At 22.2% G+C, this 17351-nt stretch overlaps 1 protein-coding gene across 6 annotated transcripts in view; it reads left to right on the top strand.

The window, feature by feature from the left end:
- Window positions 1-17351, top strand: part of LOC122854320 (microtubule-associated protein Jupiter) — a 31073-nt gene that overhangs the window by 9060 nt on the left and 4662 nt on the right. For 2 of the 6 annotated variants that reach the window (XM_044154843.1, XM_044154840.1), the window contains exon 1: window positions 12095-12544. The exons of the other annotated variants lie outside the window; for them this stretch is intronic. In XM_044154843.1, coding sequence (XP_044010778.1) covers window positions 12483-12544 — 62 coding nt within the window. In that variant the 5' untranslated portion in view covers window positions 12095-12482. Of the gene's footprint in view, window positions 1-12094; window positions 12545-17351 lie in introns of those variants that run through there. 6 annotated transcript variants of the gene reach the window in all.

Below are 17351 nucleotides of genomic sequence, written 5' to 3'. Positions count from 1 at the left end.
AATTTGCCAAAAACTTCTTTACATGGTACAATAACTTCCCATTAGTATAGCAAAAAAAAAAAAAGATCCAGCAAATAAATAAGGAATAATTTAATAAATAAAATAAAAAATAAATATTACCAATAAAAATAATTAAATAACAACTTGAAGATAACAATAATTGGGGTATTTTTTTTATCAAAAATATCAATAATAATTATATATTCATTTAACAATAAATTATTATAAAATAAAATATAATTTGGCTTGATGAAAAACATGACATTATACTTGGTAATTATTTAAATACAAAAAAGCTTATTTTTCTTTTCGAAAAATAGAAACATGATAAGGGTTGTGAATAAATAAAATGACTTGTTTAATTTTTTTAAACATGCAAACAGCCAATGAAAGCGTAAATAATTTATATACTAACCAGGAAATACCCTCAAAAAAAAAAACTGTGACAAAATTTCAAAGAATTTTAATCATTTATTTAGTCTGATGATAGTAATAATTGTAACAAATAGACAAATATTCAAGTATTAAATGAGACAAAGTGGATCCACTTGTTGTTCTCATTCTTTAACAATTTTATTTATTTATCTTTAAATTTTTGTTTATCTTTTCAATTCGCTTTTTTTTTATTTTTTTCTTGTGTTACAATTATGAAACTATGCAAGTACCAATTGACATGAAAATTAAGCTGTCTGATGTTTATTTTTCTTTATGCCAAGTATTTTTATTAATTCATTAAAATTAATTCTATTTGATTTGCAACAACTTCCCTCTCGACACTCACTCTCTTTCCAACGAATCAGCTATTATTTTTATTATTAATTATTTAAAATTAATATGAATTTTCTTTGTTGGAAAATTATAAATATTTTAACAATCTTCTAGTTAATTAATAATTGAAAAATTAACAAAAACTTGTTGCAAATATAAACTGATATCTTGTCGAAATAATTGTTTGATATTTTTATTTTTTCTACAATAATTTACAAGCCTTAAATTTCAATAAAAAATATAAAAAAAAAATATATTCTATCTTATTTATCGTGTTTAATAAAAAAATAAAAATTTAAATGTCCAACTTTTGTGGTATGATAAAATTCTTAATGAACATACACACAACCTGAAGTTTAAAAAATATATTTTCAAGATGTTGCTAGACAGGAATCATGCTTCGGTGTGCATACACAATTTTTCTATTCAAAAAAAAAAAAAAATAGCATTTTTTATATACTCACTGACAAATTTACTGTTTCTTTTACATAAAAATTCATAGCGAGAAAATAAAATAATTGTATGCTTTCACCCAAATACACATGTCAAAATAAAAAAACAAAAATTGATTAAGATATTTTCCTGGTCTATGAACAAACACAACAAAATGTTTTTTTTTATTTTTATTTAAACTCTTTTTTCTATCTGAAATTATTGATGAACATGTAGATAAAATAATTAATCAAAAAAAAAAAATATGTATATTAACTTTGGTGGGTTTTGGGTTGATGCTGGTGATGATGTTCGACGAGGCGTATTATGTCTTGTTTTGACTCTATTGTTTTTAATCCAAAACAATTGTGATATGAAATCTTAATGATGTCTTGAGGACCCACAAGATGATGAGGATGCTCGTTCTAATTAGATACGTAACGCATTGTGAATTTCATTTATTTTTTTCTCATTTAAATTGCAATTAAAAAAAAAATTATATTTTTTTTTTAAATAATTTAATTACATTAATGAATGAATTTTACAAAAAAATTTTTGGTAAAATTTAAGGGTTTTTTTTCGACGGTTTAAAATAGTTGTTTTAAGATTTCGAAAGTCATTTGTATCATTGGCTGTATTTTTAAATTAATTTAAATAATTTTATTCATTGATTTAGTTTGTTTTTTTGGTACTCAGATCTATCAAAACAAACTGAGATTATTTTATGAAGATAAATATATTTAACTAGACATGTAACACGACTCGAAAAATCATCAATTTCTTCGGTTGAGACTCGTAACTGTGCTTGAACATTATGTCAAGTTGCATTTTTATTTTTCTCAATGAATCCTTTCTTCAATCTTTATATTATTTTTTATTTATATTTATTTTTAAAACGTCCATTGATGTGTCAAGCATATGCTAAAAATCAACTTTTTCTTCTATTCGTTTTCGTGACTATTTTTTTTTTCATTTTTTTTTCACGCAGTTATGACCAAGTTGCACTAATTTTAATTCTTATATATAAATAAATATAAATACAAATTGATATATACACTGAAATATTAACTGTAAATTTCTTTTTTTTTTTTTTTTTTCATAATTTTAACACAAAAATTTAATTAGTAACTTGAAATTCAAATACACTAAGAGATATCATTTTTAGAAAATTAGAAACATTTGTTTTAACATTAAAATATTGATAAAAATATGAAAAAAAATTTCTCTTTTAATAACAATTTATAATCTAAATAATAAAATAATTTATAAATATTTTTTTATTATTATTATTTTATCTGTAAAAAAATAAAATAAAAATATTAATTTTTATGATTTTTTTAATCTGTTTTAGGTAAGTCAATCAGTATATACCATCATCAATAATATATGAAAATAGAAAATAATAATGGATGTTATATTCTATTGAAACAAAAATCAAGTAAATAAAAATAATTATATTTATCGATTATCATCATGAACAACTTTTAAACGTTTAAATGTTAAGTTTAAAAATTTTCTACAATTTCTAACTTCTTAGCATTTAACTTTTAACCGATAAATAATTCTGCTGTCATCCACATATACACACAAAGATGTTAAATATAAAAAAGACAAAAAAAAAAAAAAAAAAATCAACAGAAAATAGCAAAAGTCTATAACTGAGTACTGACATGATTTAAATATATCGTTACGTTGACCCCATAGGTGCAACAACGATTATCCGGTTTAAAATACGAATTGAGGAAGTTTATATCTTTGTGTTTGCAATTGTCTAGCGAAAAAAAAAAAAATATCTATTTATACTTTTATCTATCTCGGTACTTTATATATACATATTTTTTTTTTTTTAATTTTATAATTTATTTATGTGATATCATCTTGGGGGGTACGAGTAAACGAGTAAAATACTTTAAAACGTGATGGCTTTGATCTTCGTCTATGATGATACCAAAAATTTATAATAATAAAATTTGATGAGTTTAGAAAAGCGTAGATAATTTCACACAAAAACCATGAAAAAAAAAATTTATATAAAATAATCTTCTTGATTTATTTAAAAAAGAAAAAAAAGGGTTTTTTTGCTTCGTGATGAACAAGAAATTTCATTTCACGCTCAAGTGCAACACTGACAAATAAAATTAAAAAAAAAATTTATAAATACAACTACTGTTGGATAACTAAAGATTAAAATAAATAAAAAATTATTATTTTTACATTGAACTTGAATTATTGAATATTGAAGAGCAAAAATTGTGCCAATTTTAAAAATAAAAAATTATTAAATATATATTTTATCGTGTTTAAAGGAATGTCGGATTTTATTTTGTTAAAAAAATAATCAGTGGTGTACATGATGATGACGGGAAATGTTTTTAGCTTTAGTTTTATTTTTTAATGTTGATTTAACATTATTTTTTTAATGTCTATTTAATAGAGCGTAACTTGCTGCTAATATGATCACTATCATTGCATAATTTTCTTATTTTTTTTTTTTCAATTATATTATAACTGGTAGCATGATTTTTTATCATCACGTTTGATGATGGTACATGAATAAATTTGAATAATATTTGAAAAAATTATATATGATTATTTAATTTGTGAAAAATATATATATCGTGAATTTATTTATTTTTATATCAAGTATATGATAAATTTTTTGTTTTTTTTTTTTTGTTATCTCTGGTGTTTCTATTCTCGTGTGTTTTTCATCTTGAGTTTGTTAATGTTCATCTTGGTTTTTATAGTTAGAATATAGAAGTTTAAAAATTACGTGTAAATTCAGTGACTGTAACGAGGAGAGGGCCACGTTCCAACAATCACAAGTGCAATGCACGACAACGCGAATAGTCAAAGGATACAACTCAGAAAATTTTTGTAATTATACAAAAGTAGACATTAAATACTCGCAAGATAGACACTGCCTATTTCCGGAATACTTGTCTGGCATAATGCCATAAATTTTATCGTTTTAAACATAATTTTATTTATTTTTATTTAAATTTATTTATTTAACCGAATGTTGAATGAAAATTTCGAAAATTTGGTACTTTTTTCATGTTTTTGGTGGAAAAAAAATTATTTCTAAACGAAATTTTCATAAAATTATGCTTTTAATAGATAAACAACATCGTAATTTAATTATTTTAAAAGTTTAAAAATTTTATTTCAATTATTTATGATTTTTTTTTAGTCTTACATTTTCTGTGATTTATAAAACTCGAGGCTCTCTTTTCGCTGCCGGTTATATTTCGTAAAAAAAAAAATTTCTAAACATAATTTTCATGAAATTATTGTTCTAATATTTAAACAACACTCAAATCTATCTATCTTATAAATTTTAAAATTTAATTTTTATTATTTTTATTTTTTTTTTCAATTTTTAATTTTTTAAAAATTTGGTATTTTTTGCCACAAGTTATCATTGGTAAAAAAAAATATTTCTAAACGAAAATTCCATGAAATTATGCTTCTAGTATTTATTGATTTTATTCGATCAGTCGTCTACAAAAAGAATTGACTTTAAATTTGTACTTGGTATATCCGTGAATGGTTTAATAAAAAAAAAAAAAAATTATTATCCGCTAGATCGACTTCCACCTGGAAGACATCCATCCCAATCTGAGTCACTGTTACAGATAATATCTTAAAAAACACGTAAAGCCTTATATTCTGTATAGCCCAACAACATAAAACCTGGATTACCTGCACATCCTTCCCAACATTTACCATCTAAATATTCAATTCAACTATATCACAGCCTCTTTCAATACCTTCCTTTCAAAAACTAGTACAAAAAAATAAATAAATAAATAAAATACTCTACAAATTAAAAAAATAAATATATAAATTTAACATTTTATTTTTAATCTTGTAAATTCTAACTTGAAATATATCTTTTAATTTTTTTCTCAATCTACAATTTATCTAGCCGCAATATTAAATAGTAAAAAATGATCTAAAAAAATTTTTTTTTCTACATAGAAATTTTTTTTTCTACATAGAAATTTTGTGGTAATATTAAACCAACAAAAAATTTAATAAAATAAATCATTGAAGCATTAAATAATTAATCAAATTTACAGCAAAAAAATACATTGCAAAAATATAAAATAAATTTTAAATTTTTATCATGTATAAGAAAGGTGTCGTGCTCGAATGAATTTACGCCTCGTCATTCCATAGAAATCGTGTTTAAAGACGATTTCATTAAATTAAATTTATAAATATTTTAATTTTATAATACTTTTACCATTTTCCAATCGACCTAATTATACATACATAATTTTTTTTTCTTTCTATTATATCAAAAGATAAATTAAAATAAAAAAAAATCATCAATTTCTACTGTTTTAACTATCAAGTGTGTTAAAAGATCGATACACCAATCAGATAATTAATAACGTCTGTTTATATTTATTTATTTTAATTTGTAGCTGTATACAGCTATTCTACTTAATCAATACAAAGTATCTATCGTTTGTGCTGGTACTTCATGCCATATGGCAATGAAAAAAATACTTGAAAAAAAAAAATAAAATAATTTATAGTTTATGTGTGGGCCTCGATCAGTGCAATGAACAAGCTCTTGTATATTTTACATACACTGATGATGATGATGACCAATCTAATATATCAGACAGTAATATAAATTTATTTAAAAAAATAAATATTATTCACACTTTGTTTATTTATATATTGCAAATTAATCTGACATATATTTTTTTTTATGATTGAAGAGCCAAGTGGTAATCAAATATTTTATAGATATTATTCTTGACCTTTTAAAAAGTCATTTTTAGTGTCATGCAATTTATTAGAGTCATGACAAGTATACCTCAATGCATACCGTTAATTTAATTGAAAGTACCATCACACAAACACACATAATATTATAATAAAAATTAAACAAAAATTAAATATTCAAAAAAAAAAATAGACTGTGTATTTTAGCCTCGACAAATTTGTCCCAATCTCATTCATGATTTCCGGACAAACCGTTATAATACCTTGATTTTAATCCGATAAAAAAAAAATTTATTATTTCGGTATGTCATTCATAAAAAAAATTATATATCTATAACGATGATAAAAAAATAATTATGATTTCTCTCATGTTCCCGAAAAATACATGATGATTTTTTTTGTTTTATTTTTTTATCTTCAGGTAAAAAATTATATTTATTTATAAAATTTTTGTGTAAGTTTATGTTGTTATTTATATTGTTATTTTAAATTTTTTTTTAACGGAAAAAAATAAGAGATAAAAAGAGCACAAAAGCGTCAACGAAATCAAATTTAATTGGCTGTTATTTCCTGGACTAAACTGAGCGAAAAAAATTACTTTTATAAAAATTTAAAAATAATTATTTAATATATATTTGCTGATATAAATACAAGCGTGAATTTATTTTAATAACATTTGAATAATTTTACTGCACGCAAGTGTTGATGCAGCCTGCAGGTGTTTAAAGAATAGTGAAAAAAAAAAATCACCTGACATTTGAGTATTTCAATTAATGATTATATCAATGGATTAAAATATTTGCAATATAATATTATGAATAAAATAAACAACTCAAATTATATCTAATAATATTATTAATATTTTTTTTTTTTTATAAATATATATAGCGATTGAAAAAAAAAAATGAAATTAAGATTTTTATTCAATTTTAACTGGTCAAAAATTATTTAATTATTGTGCTAATTACAATAATCAAATAAAAATTTATTTAGGTTATTTTTTTTAATAATCATAGACACGCAATTGGTTAGTTATTTTTTTTTTTTTTTTTGTAAATCAATAGAACCAATAGACGATTTTTTAAAGGTAGAAATTTCACCAAGTCACGATTTAAATCTCACACTATTTGATAATTTTATTTTTTGTTATTATCAAAAAAAAAATATATTTTTTTTATCTATAAACATAATAGAAAAGTTGAGTAATATCTAACAGATAATATCTAATTTTTTTTATTCAAAGAAAGGTAACATTAGACTGTGTTAGAAAAAAAATACAAAAAAAGTTTTTTCTTTTTTTTTTTGTCATTCTTGATTACTCAAGAGAAGAGTGTATTAGTTGACCCTAGTGATCTTTTTTTATTTTTTAAAAAAGCATATCAAATACATTTGATTGTAGATAATTTATTTTTTTATTTAAACTTCAAATTAAATTTATCGATGTGAATAAAAATGAAAACAAAATTCTTGAAAATTTCAATCCACTAAAAGTCAAACAAATAATATTTAAAATTTTTTTTTCAATGACTAAAATAATGTCTAATATTGCCTAATTTTCTTCTAAATATTTTCTAAATTAATCTCTTAATTACCATAATTTCCCTTAATTAAAAATCATAATAAAAAATTTGACTAATTGATTGAAAAAAAAATCATTTAAAAAACTTGCTGCAATAAAAAATCACAGTATTTTTTTTTGTAGTTTTTTTATTTGAATCAGTGAAGATCTCCCCAAAGATAAATCAATTGTTTTTTTTTATTTAATAGCAAATAGCAACAATAAATCGAGACGATTATTTTCACCTTTTCTTCGTTTCACGATAACTTTCTATTCTCTAATTCACAATGGGTGGGCCAATAGCAACACGATAAATAAATCTACACTATTTTATTAAATCTTTAATTTTTTTCTTTTATTTCAATCATCAATGACAAGTCGAAATTCAACAATAATCCTTTTTTTTTAAATCGTTTCAAATTATTTATGTAGCTCAAAATTTTTATTCTATTTTTAATCTGTCGATATTATAATTTTTTTTTTTTATATCTGTCCATAACATTTAAGATTATATGTTAATTTTTTATTTTTTTTCGATCGATCAAAACTTCAATCACTCTCTTGTGAATTTATTAAGATCAATTTATTCAAAGTCATCATGTTGTGTATACCCTTGAATGTAAAAATATATTTTTAAAAACTTTATAGATAATTTTATAACATTGTATGATGATAGGTGAATCAACAAGACATATGAAATTACATCTTGCCACAAGTTGAATTTCAGGATTGTGTTATACCATCTGTCTTTATACCAATAAAATTATTCTCAGAAGCTTTCTAAGCTAAAATTGATACTTGTATTTTGTATTTTACTGTTAAAATTATATTTATTTATTACTTGATTTTTTTTTTTTTCAATATTTAAGTACATATATATTTTTTCTTTCAAACATCTTGTCGACATACTGCGGTCCCGCAATGTCGCAAATATCGATCTTCTCTCAACCAAGTACATACTCTAAATATCTGCGCAATTTGCAAAAAAAAAAAAAATTTATAATAGTACTTCAATATCAGGTCACTACTTTTGCTATTTTTAATTTACATGAAAATATTTTTAAAATGAAATTTATATATTTTTAAAATGAAATTTATATATTTTTAAAATAAAATTTAAATATTTTTATATTTCTCTCATTTGAATATTGATTTAAATCTTTTTTTTTAATGACAATTTATTATTTCTATAATTGTTTTTAATGAGAATTATTGTTGACAGTTTTATTGACAAGCTTTGCCCATTTTTTATTATCAATTTAAAGGCAGGGCTTAATTTTTTAATTTTGTTTTGCTTCTTGGAGTGATGCAAATAATTTTAATATATGTATTTTTGATTTCCCATCATCGTGAGAGACAATTTTAATATATAAAAATAAGACATAACCGGATGTAATTGCATCGACGATTCCATTGTATTTAATATTTCTACGATTCAAGGCTGCTCATTGATCCATTTCTTCCTGTTTCAGAAGAGCAGCTTCGCCCCTTTTTTTTTAACTAACATCAAATTATCTTTTTTTTCACCACAAACTTTTCCACTCATCTTGATAAAAAAATGTCTAAAAAAAAAACTGATTGATTATCAGACTTGTCAAAACAACACTTGGTATTTTTAGTTGAAATATTTTTATCTTAAAAATACAAACATATTTTTATTCAAAGAAGGAAGTGGTTGTTGTTTTTATTTTTTTTTTTATTATTTTGTTTTACAGGCTATCATTTGATATATTTAGCAAACAGAAGCCAATAAAATACATATTAAAAAATATTTAACAAGCATGATATTTAAGTATAAATACATATTTTATGATGAAAAAAATAAATTAATCATTTGTATGATGATAATGCCTTGAGGCAAACAGATGGAATCAAAGTCGTAAACACAACACTTTGATCAAATTGATCTGCCTGTGGTGCCTAATATATTTATTGGTTTTTTCATTTAAATAAAAAATTTCATGATTAATTTTTTTTACTTCATGTTCATTAATGCAACTGATCTCAAAGTGTACATGCATCACTGATTTCTGGTTTGAATTGTATAGTCTTGTGGTTACTCACTTCAATATTCTACCTGCTTTATATTGGTGATTAATATTTTTAAAATGCCCTCAAGGTCCATGTTTAAATAAATACAAAAAAAATATTTATCCTTTTTTTATTTTAACTCATGTTCTTCAAGGATCAATGAATATATTTTTTTTTTTTCATATATTAGAATAAAAATTTTATTAAAAGTTGTATATTTTTTTTTCTTGAATTTTTAAATTTATGAGCTCGTAATTATATACCTCATTGAAAATAATTTTTACAACAACATTGGGTAGGGCTTTTTTTTGTAAACACAATAATTATTTATTCTTAATTACAAAAAAAAAATGTCATTTTATTATTTTACTTTATTTTATTGCTCCAAAATTTTTATAAATTTCATACAATTTTTATGGTAATTTGCAATTATTTATCTATTATTTTAGTGTTCCAAAATTAATTAAATTGCAATTGATTTTTTTGTATTTTACATTTTAATTAATTTATTTAAATTACCAGCTAATTGTCAATTAAAAATTCCAAGTAATTCCAAGTTTTAATATTATTTAAATAGCTACTTGAATTATCTTCATTTACCTACTGATAATAATGACTATAAATATTAAAAAAATATCTAAAAATTCAAAATAAAAAAATTCATTTTATCATATAAAATAATATATATTTTATCGTTTTATTTGATCGATAATAATTCAACAATCAGGTTAAAAGGATTTGCATGTATAAAATAATCATAAAAATTTTTAACAAAAGTCATCTAAAGTTTGTAGTCACAAATTACGACTTACTAAATTAACTATTTATAATAAAAAAACCATTGCTTTCTTAGTTGTATTATTTTTTTGTAATGTCGTGTTTCTAATGTTAGATTTTCTCTTGAACATATATCTAAAATATACCATGATATATTTTAAGTAACTTGTTCTTTCTTATTTTATTTTATTTATCTTTGTTTTAAATTATTTTTGTCATGCTTACTATTTTAAAGATTGTAAAAATAATATGACAGTTATTCTGTTTATATTTATAGAATGTAAATGACTTAAAAATTATCAAAACAAATGATTATTTTTTTGACATATGTCCATCATTTTTCTGTTTAATTTTTTTACCTGTCTTGAGTAATAATTTTTACTGTGATTAATTATTTTAATATACTTTCATTGTATATATATATATCATTTTTATTTCTACTTTCTATTAATTTTTAAAATATCATTTGAAAAAAGAATTTTTTTTTCTGGTTGACTCGTGGGCAATCCTTGATTTGTAATTGATCCTGGATAGCAGGAAGCTCGCTTGGTCAACCAACAAGCAATGTGATATGGGCTATGGCTTCTTCGATTGACTCTTTCTTTTTTATTTAACCTTTTTTTTTTTTTCTTTAACATTTGTCTTTTTTATTTTCTATCGTCTAGCTCGTTTCGTTTCATGATTCTCTGGCCACCCTTGTATATAGGTGCAGTCAATTGTTAAATTTATATCGCTAAAGATCATGCTATTTGAATTCTAACATCAACCTTTTTTTTTTTTTTTTCTCTTGTTTGAATTACATTATCGATTATTTAATTTAATATTTATTTTCTTTAATAATCTTTATCAAACAATAACACCTGTCTTATAATCAAACAATAATTTATTTTGTTTTGTAATGGGCTTTTTTCATCAGCTTATAAATATCATCCCTTGAGGCTTATGTCATATTACACAAATTTCATTTTGGCACAAATTTTTTTGACCTACATCAACACTGTTTAATAGACATGCGCCCGAGTTATGATATAAAAATTTTATACTGCATGCAGATGAAATATCTGAGCCTGGACAAAATCTCTATATTGAATCGATTCAACTTTCAAGTTCATGAGCGTGGCCAACATTCAATATCATCAGAAAACTCATACAATTTTTTTTAATCTATCAATAAAAATATAATAAAAAATAATAATCACATTGCAAAAAAAAATAATTAAATTTCACCTTTGATAAAAGACAATACCCAAAAAAAAAAAAAAAAAATGAAAAATAAATTTCAAATTTATTAAAGATAAATTGATTAGGCTAACGAGCATGATGATTATCATGATGAAAAAAAAAAAAAAACAAAAATATATGTTATCATGATGTGAGGGATGGATTAAAGATTGTTGGATTAAATATAGATGGCAGTGCTGATCTGAGAAAAGACGCGAGGGCGCGGAAAATATAGTTTTCACAGCGCAAGAAGGGCCAGTGGGTGGTTGGGTGGTGTAGTTAGTTGAGTCAGTTGATAGAAGATTGGCGGGGGGTTGGGGAAAAACGAGGGGAGGTGTAAAAAAAAAATAAAAAATAAGTGGGGAATAGAAAAAACGAAAAAACAAAAAAGAAGAAAGACATGTATAAAATTGTACAGAGGGAAAAATAGTATAAAAGTATGTATATATAGTACACATAAGTATAAGTGTGAGGGATACTTGTATAAAGAGTCAGGGGGGCGTAACAAGAGGGGGGAAAAATAAAGGGAAAAGAGGCAGGGACGAGCAACGTTACCAGTGGCGTTATATACAGCCTGGTTTTCCGATGCGACTGGCAGTCTCTCATCTGTTCGCGTTGTGCATTAAACTGATTTAAAAATAATAAATTTTAATTAAAGATAAACATAATATTATAATTTAGAAAAAAAAAATTATTAAATATAGTGAAAGAGTGTTTTTAGAGCTTTATTTGAATTTTTTTTTTGTTTTTTTTTTTCTTTGATTTTTGTTTTTGTTTTTTTACATTGTTGAAAAATAGTGTTAAAAATTTATTAAAAATTATTTAAATTAAAGCTAGAATCAAGTGTTAATAAATTTGAGTAAAAAAAGGGTTTTTTTTTACTTGGAAATATTTTTTTGAGGGTTGGTTTGAGTAAGCTAGGGATAAAATCAATTTGTGGTCAGACAACATGGCAACTTACGCTGCATACAGACACATTGAGCTTGACAATATTGGCTATGGAAAAAAAAGGTAAAATTATATGAAAAAAAAATTCTAAAAAATGCAGATTTATATTTAGCTAATTATATTTAGTTATCAGTGTGGATCAAAATAAATATATAAATATAAATTACTTCTTCCGGGTTTTAAATATGATATCATCATATTATTTTTATTTACGCTTGGTAAATTACAATTTAATTTAATCTTGAATGAAAAATAATTATTATAAAAATGAAAAATAAATTAGGCGCCTTTAATTAGTTTAATTATTTTATTTTTAAATTTATAATTTTATTTTTTTTTTATTTAAACATTACAGGAAAAAAATCACCCTGAAAATTAATTTTTTTTTTTACTTTAAATTCTTTATGGTTGATCACCGGAACTTTACAATTTTTTTGTCATTATTTGACGAAATTTAAATCCTACATATCCGTTATTTAATATATCCCATTTCTTTTTTTTTTTTTTTTTGTAACAACCAAGTCTGTAATTATTTTAAAATCATTTATCCATCATTTGGGACTTTGGAAGTTTTTTTAAATTCTTCTCTGGCTCTTAATTTTTACGGTTGATTTTTAATGGTCTTTGTGTAATGAAAAAGTAGAATAAACTAATGTTAAATAAAATAGATTAAATAGAAAATATAATTGTATAATTGTACGGTAAAAAAATAACAATGATATCGATATTTTTATTGATGAGTCGTCTTGATGAGTCGAGATGTTTTTCGATTGAGAAAAAAATTAAATTATATATATAAAAAATAAATTAAAATTTTTTTTTATTGTTATAATTTTTATGGTTTATTGGTCCGCGTGCTTGCAATAAGACTATAAGAGGTCGACTTGCGGTATAAACTCAATGACCGTGCATTTTCAAGGCCCTCGGTCAAGCTCATTCATTCATCATCTTCCACCTGTCTTTATACACACTTTCATGTCACTCAAATCAGTAATTTCATTAATAAAAGAAAATTTATTTTCCAAAAAAAAAAATTAGAAAAAAATAGAAAAAACAATTTATTATTTATAAAAATAATAATAAATCATTAAAATAAATTAAAAATAATAATTAATAAAAATTTTTTCAAGCGAAAAAAGAAAATTTATATTTCGAAATGAAAAAAAGAACATTAATATTTATAAAAAATCATTTAAATAAATTTAAATTTTTTTTTAAATAAAAAATATTAATTGATAATTAAAAATTAATTAAATTATAATTTAATAATTATAGAAAATGTCAAAATACTTTCGAAATTTTTTTTGTTTTTTGATGATCAATTAGAGCATTGATAAATTTAATTAATAAAATTTTTTTTCCAACGAAAATACAGGTAATAATTAGAGGAATAATATATATTTTAAATAAAAAAAAATGAAAGTAAATTTTGGCGGCTTTATATCGAAAAAGATACGGAAATAAAAAATTTATTTTTTATATTTATATACAGATCGTTTGATACAGATATTATTCTTTTGTATATAAATTTGCAAATCTAGAAAGCGTATAAAGTAACTCACATATACTTTTGACTTTTTTTTATCGGTTTATTTTGATAAACCAATTATTCACGATCACTGTCCAGGCATTTAATAAATTTTTTTATTAATTTACATTTTTTTCCATTGAAAAAACAATAACTGCTCTCATTGCAATTGATGGAATATTTGTAAAATAATTTTTTTATATATTTAAAATAAAATTATACAAGTCTATGACGTGTGTGTGTATAACGGACAACGGTGAGGATAATTTTTAACAAGATAAACTTGCATATATTATTTTGTAATACACATATATCCAGTTAATATTAAAGTTGCTTTTGATAATCTATGATCAAAGCGATCGATTAGTATTTTGATCGATCTCCGCAGTTGATCGTTATCGGGTGCAAACGAGCGTGCGATGCTGAACCTCTGTATTTATATCTTCAGGCATTTCACAATTATTTCACTCCAAAGGCATCTACTGTATTTCAAAAAAATTATTACCTCGTTTTTTTTTTCAAATTTTTATTAACACATTCTTCCTACATCTCACCTATTAAAATTAAAAAAATAATACACTTGATGTAGACAAGATACAAGTTTAGATTTCATTAATTTTTTTTTTTTTTTTTTTATGTATTATTATCCTCAAGGTAATAAATAATATCCAATTATCGTTATTAGAAATTTAAAAAAAAAAAAAAAAAATACACAAACAACGACAAGCCCACGTTACCACCAAATTTGGTTGGAGATAATGGAAAAAATGTTAAATGACTCGGTTAATTTGCGGACTAATCGATTGCAATTATCTTCAAGTTGTCAACTAATTAGTCGACCAAAAATAGATAAAATAAATTATAAAAAAAAAAAAGGTGGCTCAATTGTTTAACAATAATTATTTTAATATAAAAAATTGACATAATGACATGATTATTTTTAAAAAAACACTTTGATAATTGATGTAGTTAATTATGACATGGCTATGATAAAAAAATAAAAAAATTAAATGTCTTTTTATTGGAAATTGAGTAAACAAAAAACCAAGGGTGATGAGAAATTTTTTTTTTTTTTTAATTTAATAATTATGAAGACTTTTTGCACGCGTGGAAACAGGACGCATCATATTTCCGTTCATTTCGAGTATTGTATTACAACAATTACGTAATGTTACACTCGAGACGACTTTTTTATTTTCTCCAGTTTAAAAAAAAAAAATACTACGACTTCCAAATGGACGACAAAAAACATTGTAAATACAACTAATAAAAAGGGTAAAGTCACAGTGCCACGTGACTAGCTTTAGGGGATACTAACCCCATATTAAAAATTAAAAAAAAATATATTCAGTCATGCAAAGCTTTTCTCAAGGCTTCGTCTAATTTACAACAACACCACCAAGAAGCCATTTCATCACCAACATCTTTGACGTTATATTAAAAATTGAAATATTTTTTATTTAAAAAAAAATAAAACAAATAATAAAATATCTTGATTTTATTTATAATATTTTTTTTTTAATTTACAAAGAAAGAAAAATAAATAAAATTATCATTTTATTATATCGAAAAAATAAATTTAAATAACTTTTTTTTTCTGTCGATATATAACTTGAAAATTTAATTATCAATAATGCTAATTATTATTTAATTAATTACACAACTACCGAATTGAATAATAAATAAATTAATTAAAAAAAAAAGTCAACTAATTTATCATTTAAATAATTTAATTTACTTTTTTTTTTTTCAATTTAAAATAACAGTATTTTTATTGAGAAATACCAGGACAAAGACTTGTTCCTAATTTTCTAATAAATGATACTTTCACTAAATAACTTTTTGAAAAAAATAATAATAACTTTTATTAACAAAAAAAAAAAAAAAAAAACACCTGATTTAAAGTACAAATGATGGAACCAGATGAAATACGGTACTTTTAAAATGCAATAAAAAAATTGGTAATTGTGTAAAAAAAAATAATTTTAAATTAAAAATAAACTGTATATAATAAAAAAAAAAAAAAAAAAAAAAATGTATATAAATAAAACGAAGATGGTTTTAATAATAAAATACTTGTAAATTAAACCTCTTAGAAATAGCGATAAATTGTTTTGTAACGGTTTTGAATTTTACTGGACTATAATAAAGCTTAACATCGTTAATAATGAACCAACTACTCGTAAAGTCTTGAGATATCGATGGAAAATATATTTTTTTATTTTTCTTATCTATCAAAGTACCAAGCGTCAATTCGTTTCAATTATAAAATTTAAAAAATATATTTCAATTGTTTAATAAAAAATTAACCTTGACATAAAGAAAGGGATGAACATTTGAGTATTAAAATTTATCTTAATTGATCTTTGATATATTGTTAAATTAAATATATTAAATAACATTTATTAAATCGATCTATAATCGATAAATCACATTTAGATTTTCATTACTTTATTTGTATTTTATTTAGAACTTTATCAGCAAATTTATTCATAAAAATATATTAATTTTACAAAATTTATTCTTTGTTAAATTTCTATGGAAATTTATTCATTGTTATTTTTATTTATAAATTATTATTTAATATATAGATTTTTTTCTTTTTTTAATTATTTTTTTCTAATTCGCACGTGCTGGTTTTTGAATAGGTGGTTTATTTGTTTGACAAGAGATTTCATCGTGTGAATATATGTTTTATGATTTACACACAAATTTGCTTGTCAGCTATATTTTTTTTTTTTTTATTTATTATTATTTCATAATTTGTTGAAACCATTGTTCTTTGTTGTACGAGTTTTATTTTTTTTTATTTTCAAAGTTTATATATTTATTTAAATTCAAATAAATTTTTATTATTTATTTTTTTGTCAATATAAATATGAGCTATAAGAAAAAATAATTTTTGAATTTTTTTCTTTTAAATCGCGTGACACAGTATTTTATATAAATATAATAAAAATATTATTATTACAATAGTAAAAAAATTTATATTGTCATGACAATATCGAGCTAATATTAAAAACAATAAAATAATAAATTGCAAATGAAAAAGAATCGAGTACAAGTTATAAATAAATAAATAATAAAAAATTTATAAAAAAGTCATGCTGACACAAGTTGAACCTGGTACCACTATTTTCAATATATATTTTTTTTTTTTTTAAATTTATCATATTCATCTTTCAACCTTCGTGTCCACCTTGAATATCATATTTATCTTCGTATTTTATTTCGTTGATCGTGTACCCATGACAAAATCACTCTTGCATAATTTATTAATCCAAGTTTCATTTATTTTTTAATAATAAAAACATCAAACAACTATCGAATCAATTTCTTCTA

The sequence above is a fragment of the Aphidius gifuensis genome, linkage group LG4, assembly GCF_014905175.1.
Source record: "Aphidius gifuensis isolate YNYX2018 linkage group LG4, ASM1490517v1, whole genome shotgun sequence".
Lineage (NCBI taxonomy): Eukaryota > Metazoa > Arthropoda > Insecta > Hymenoptera > Braconidae > Aphidius > Aphidius gifuensis.
Note: the sequence above shows the minus strand (reverse complement) of the source record. Positions and strands in the feature narration are given on the sequence as shown.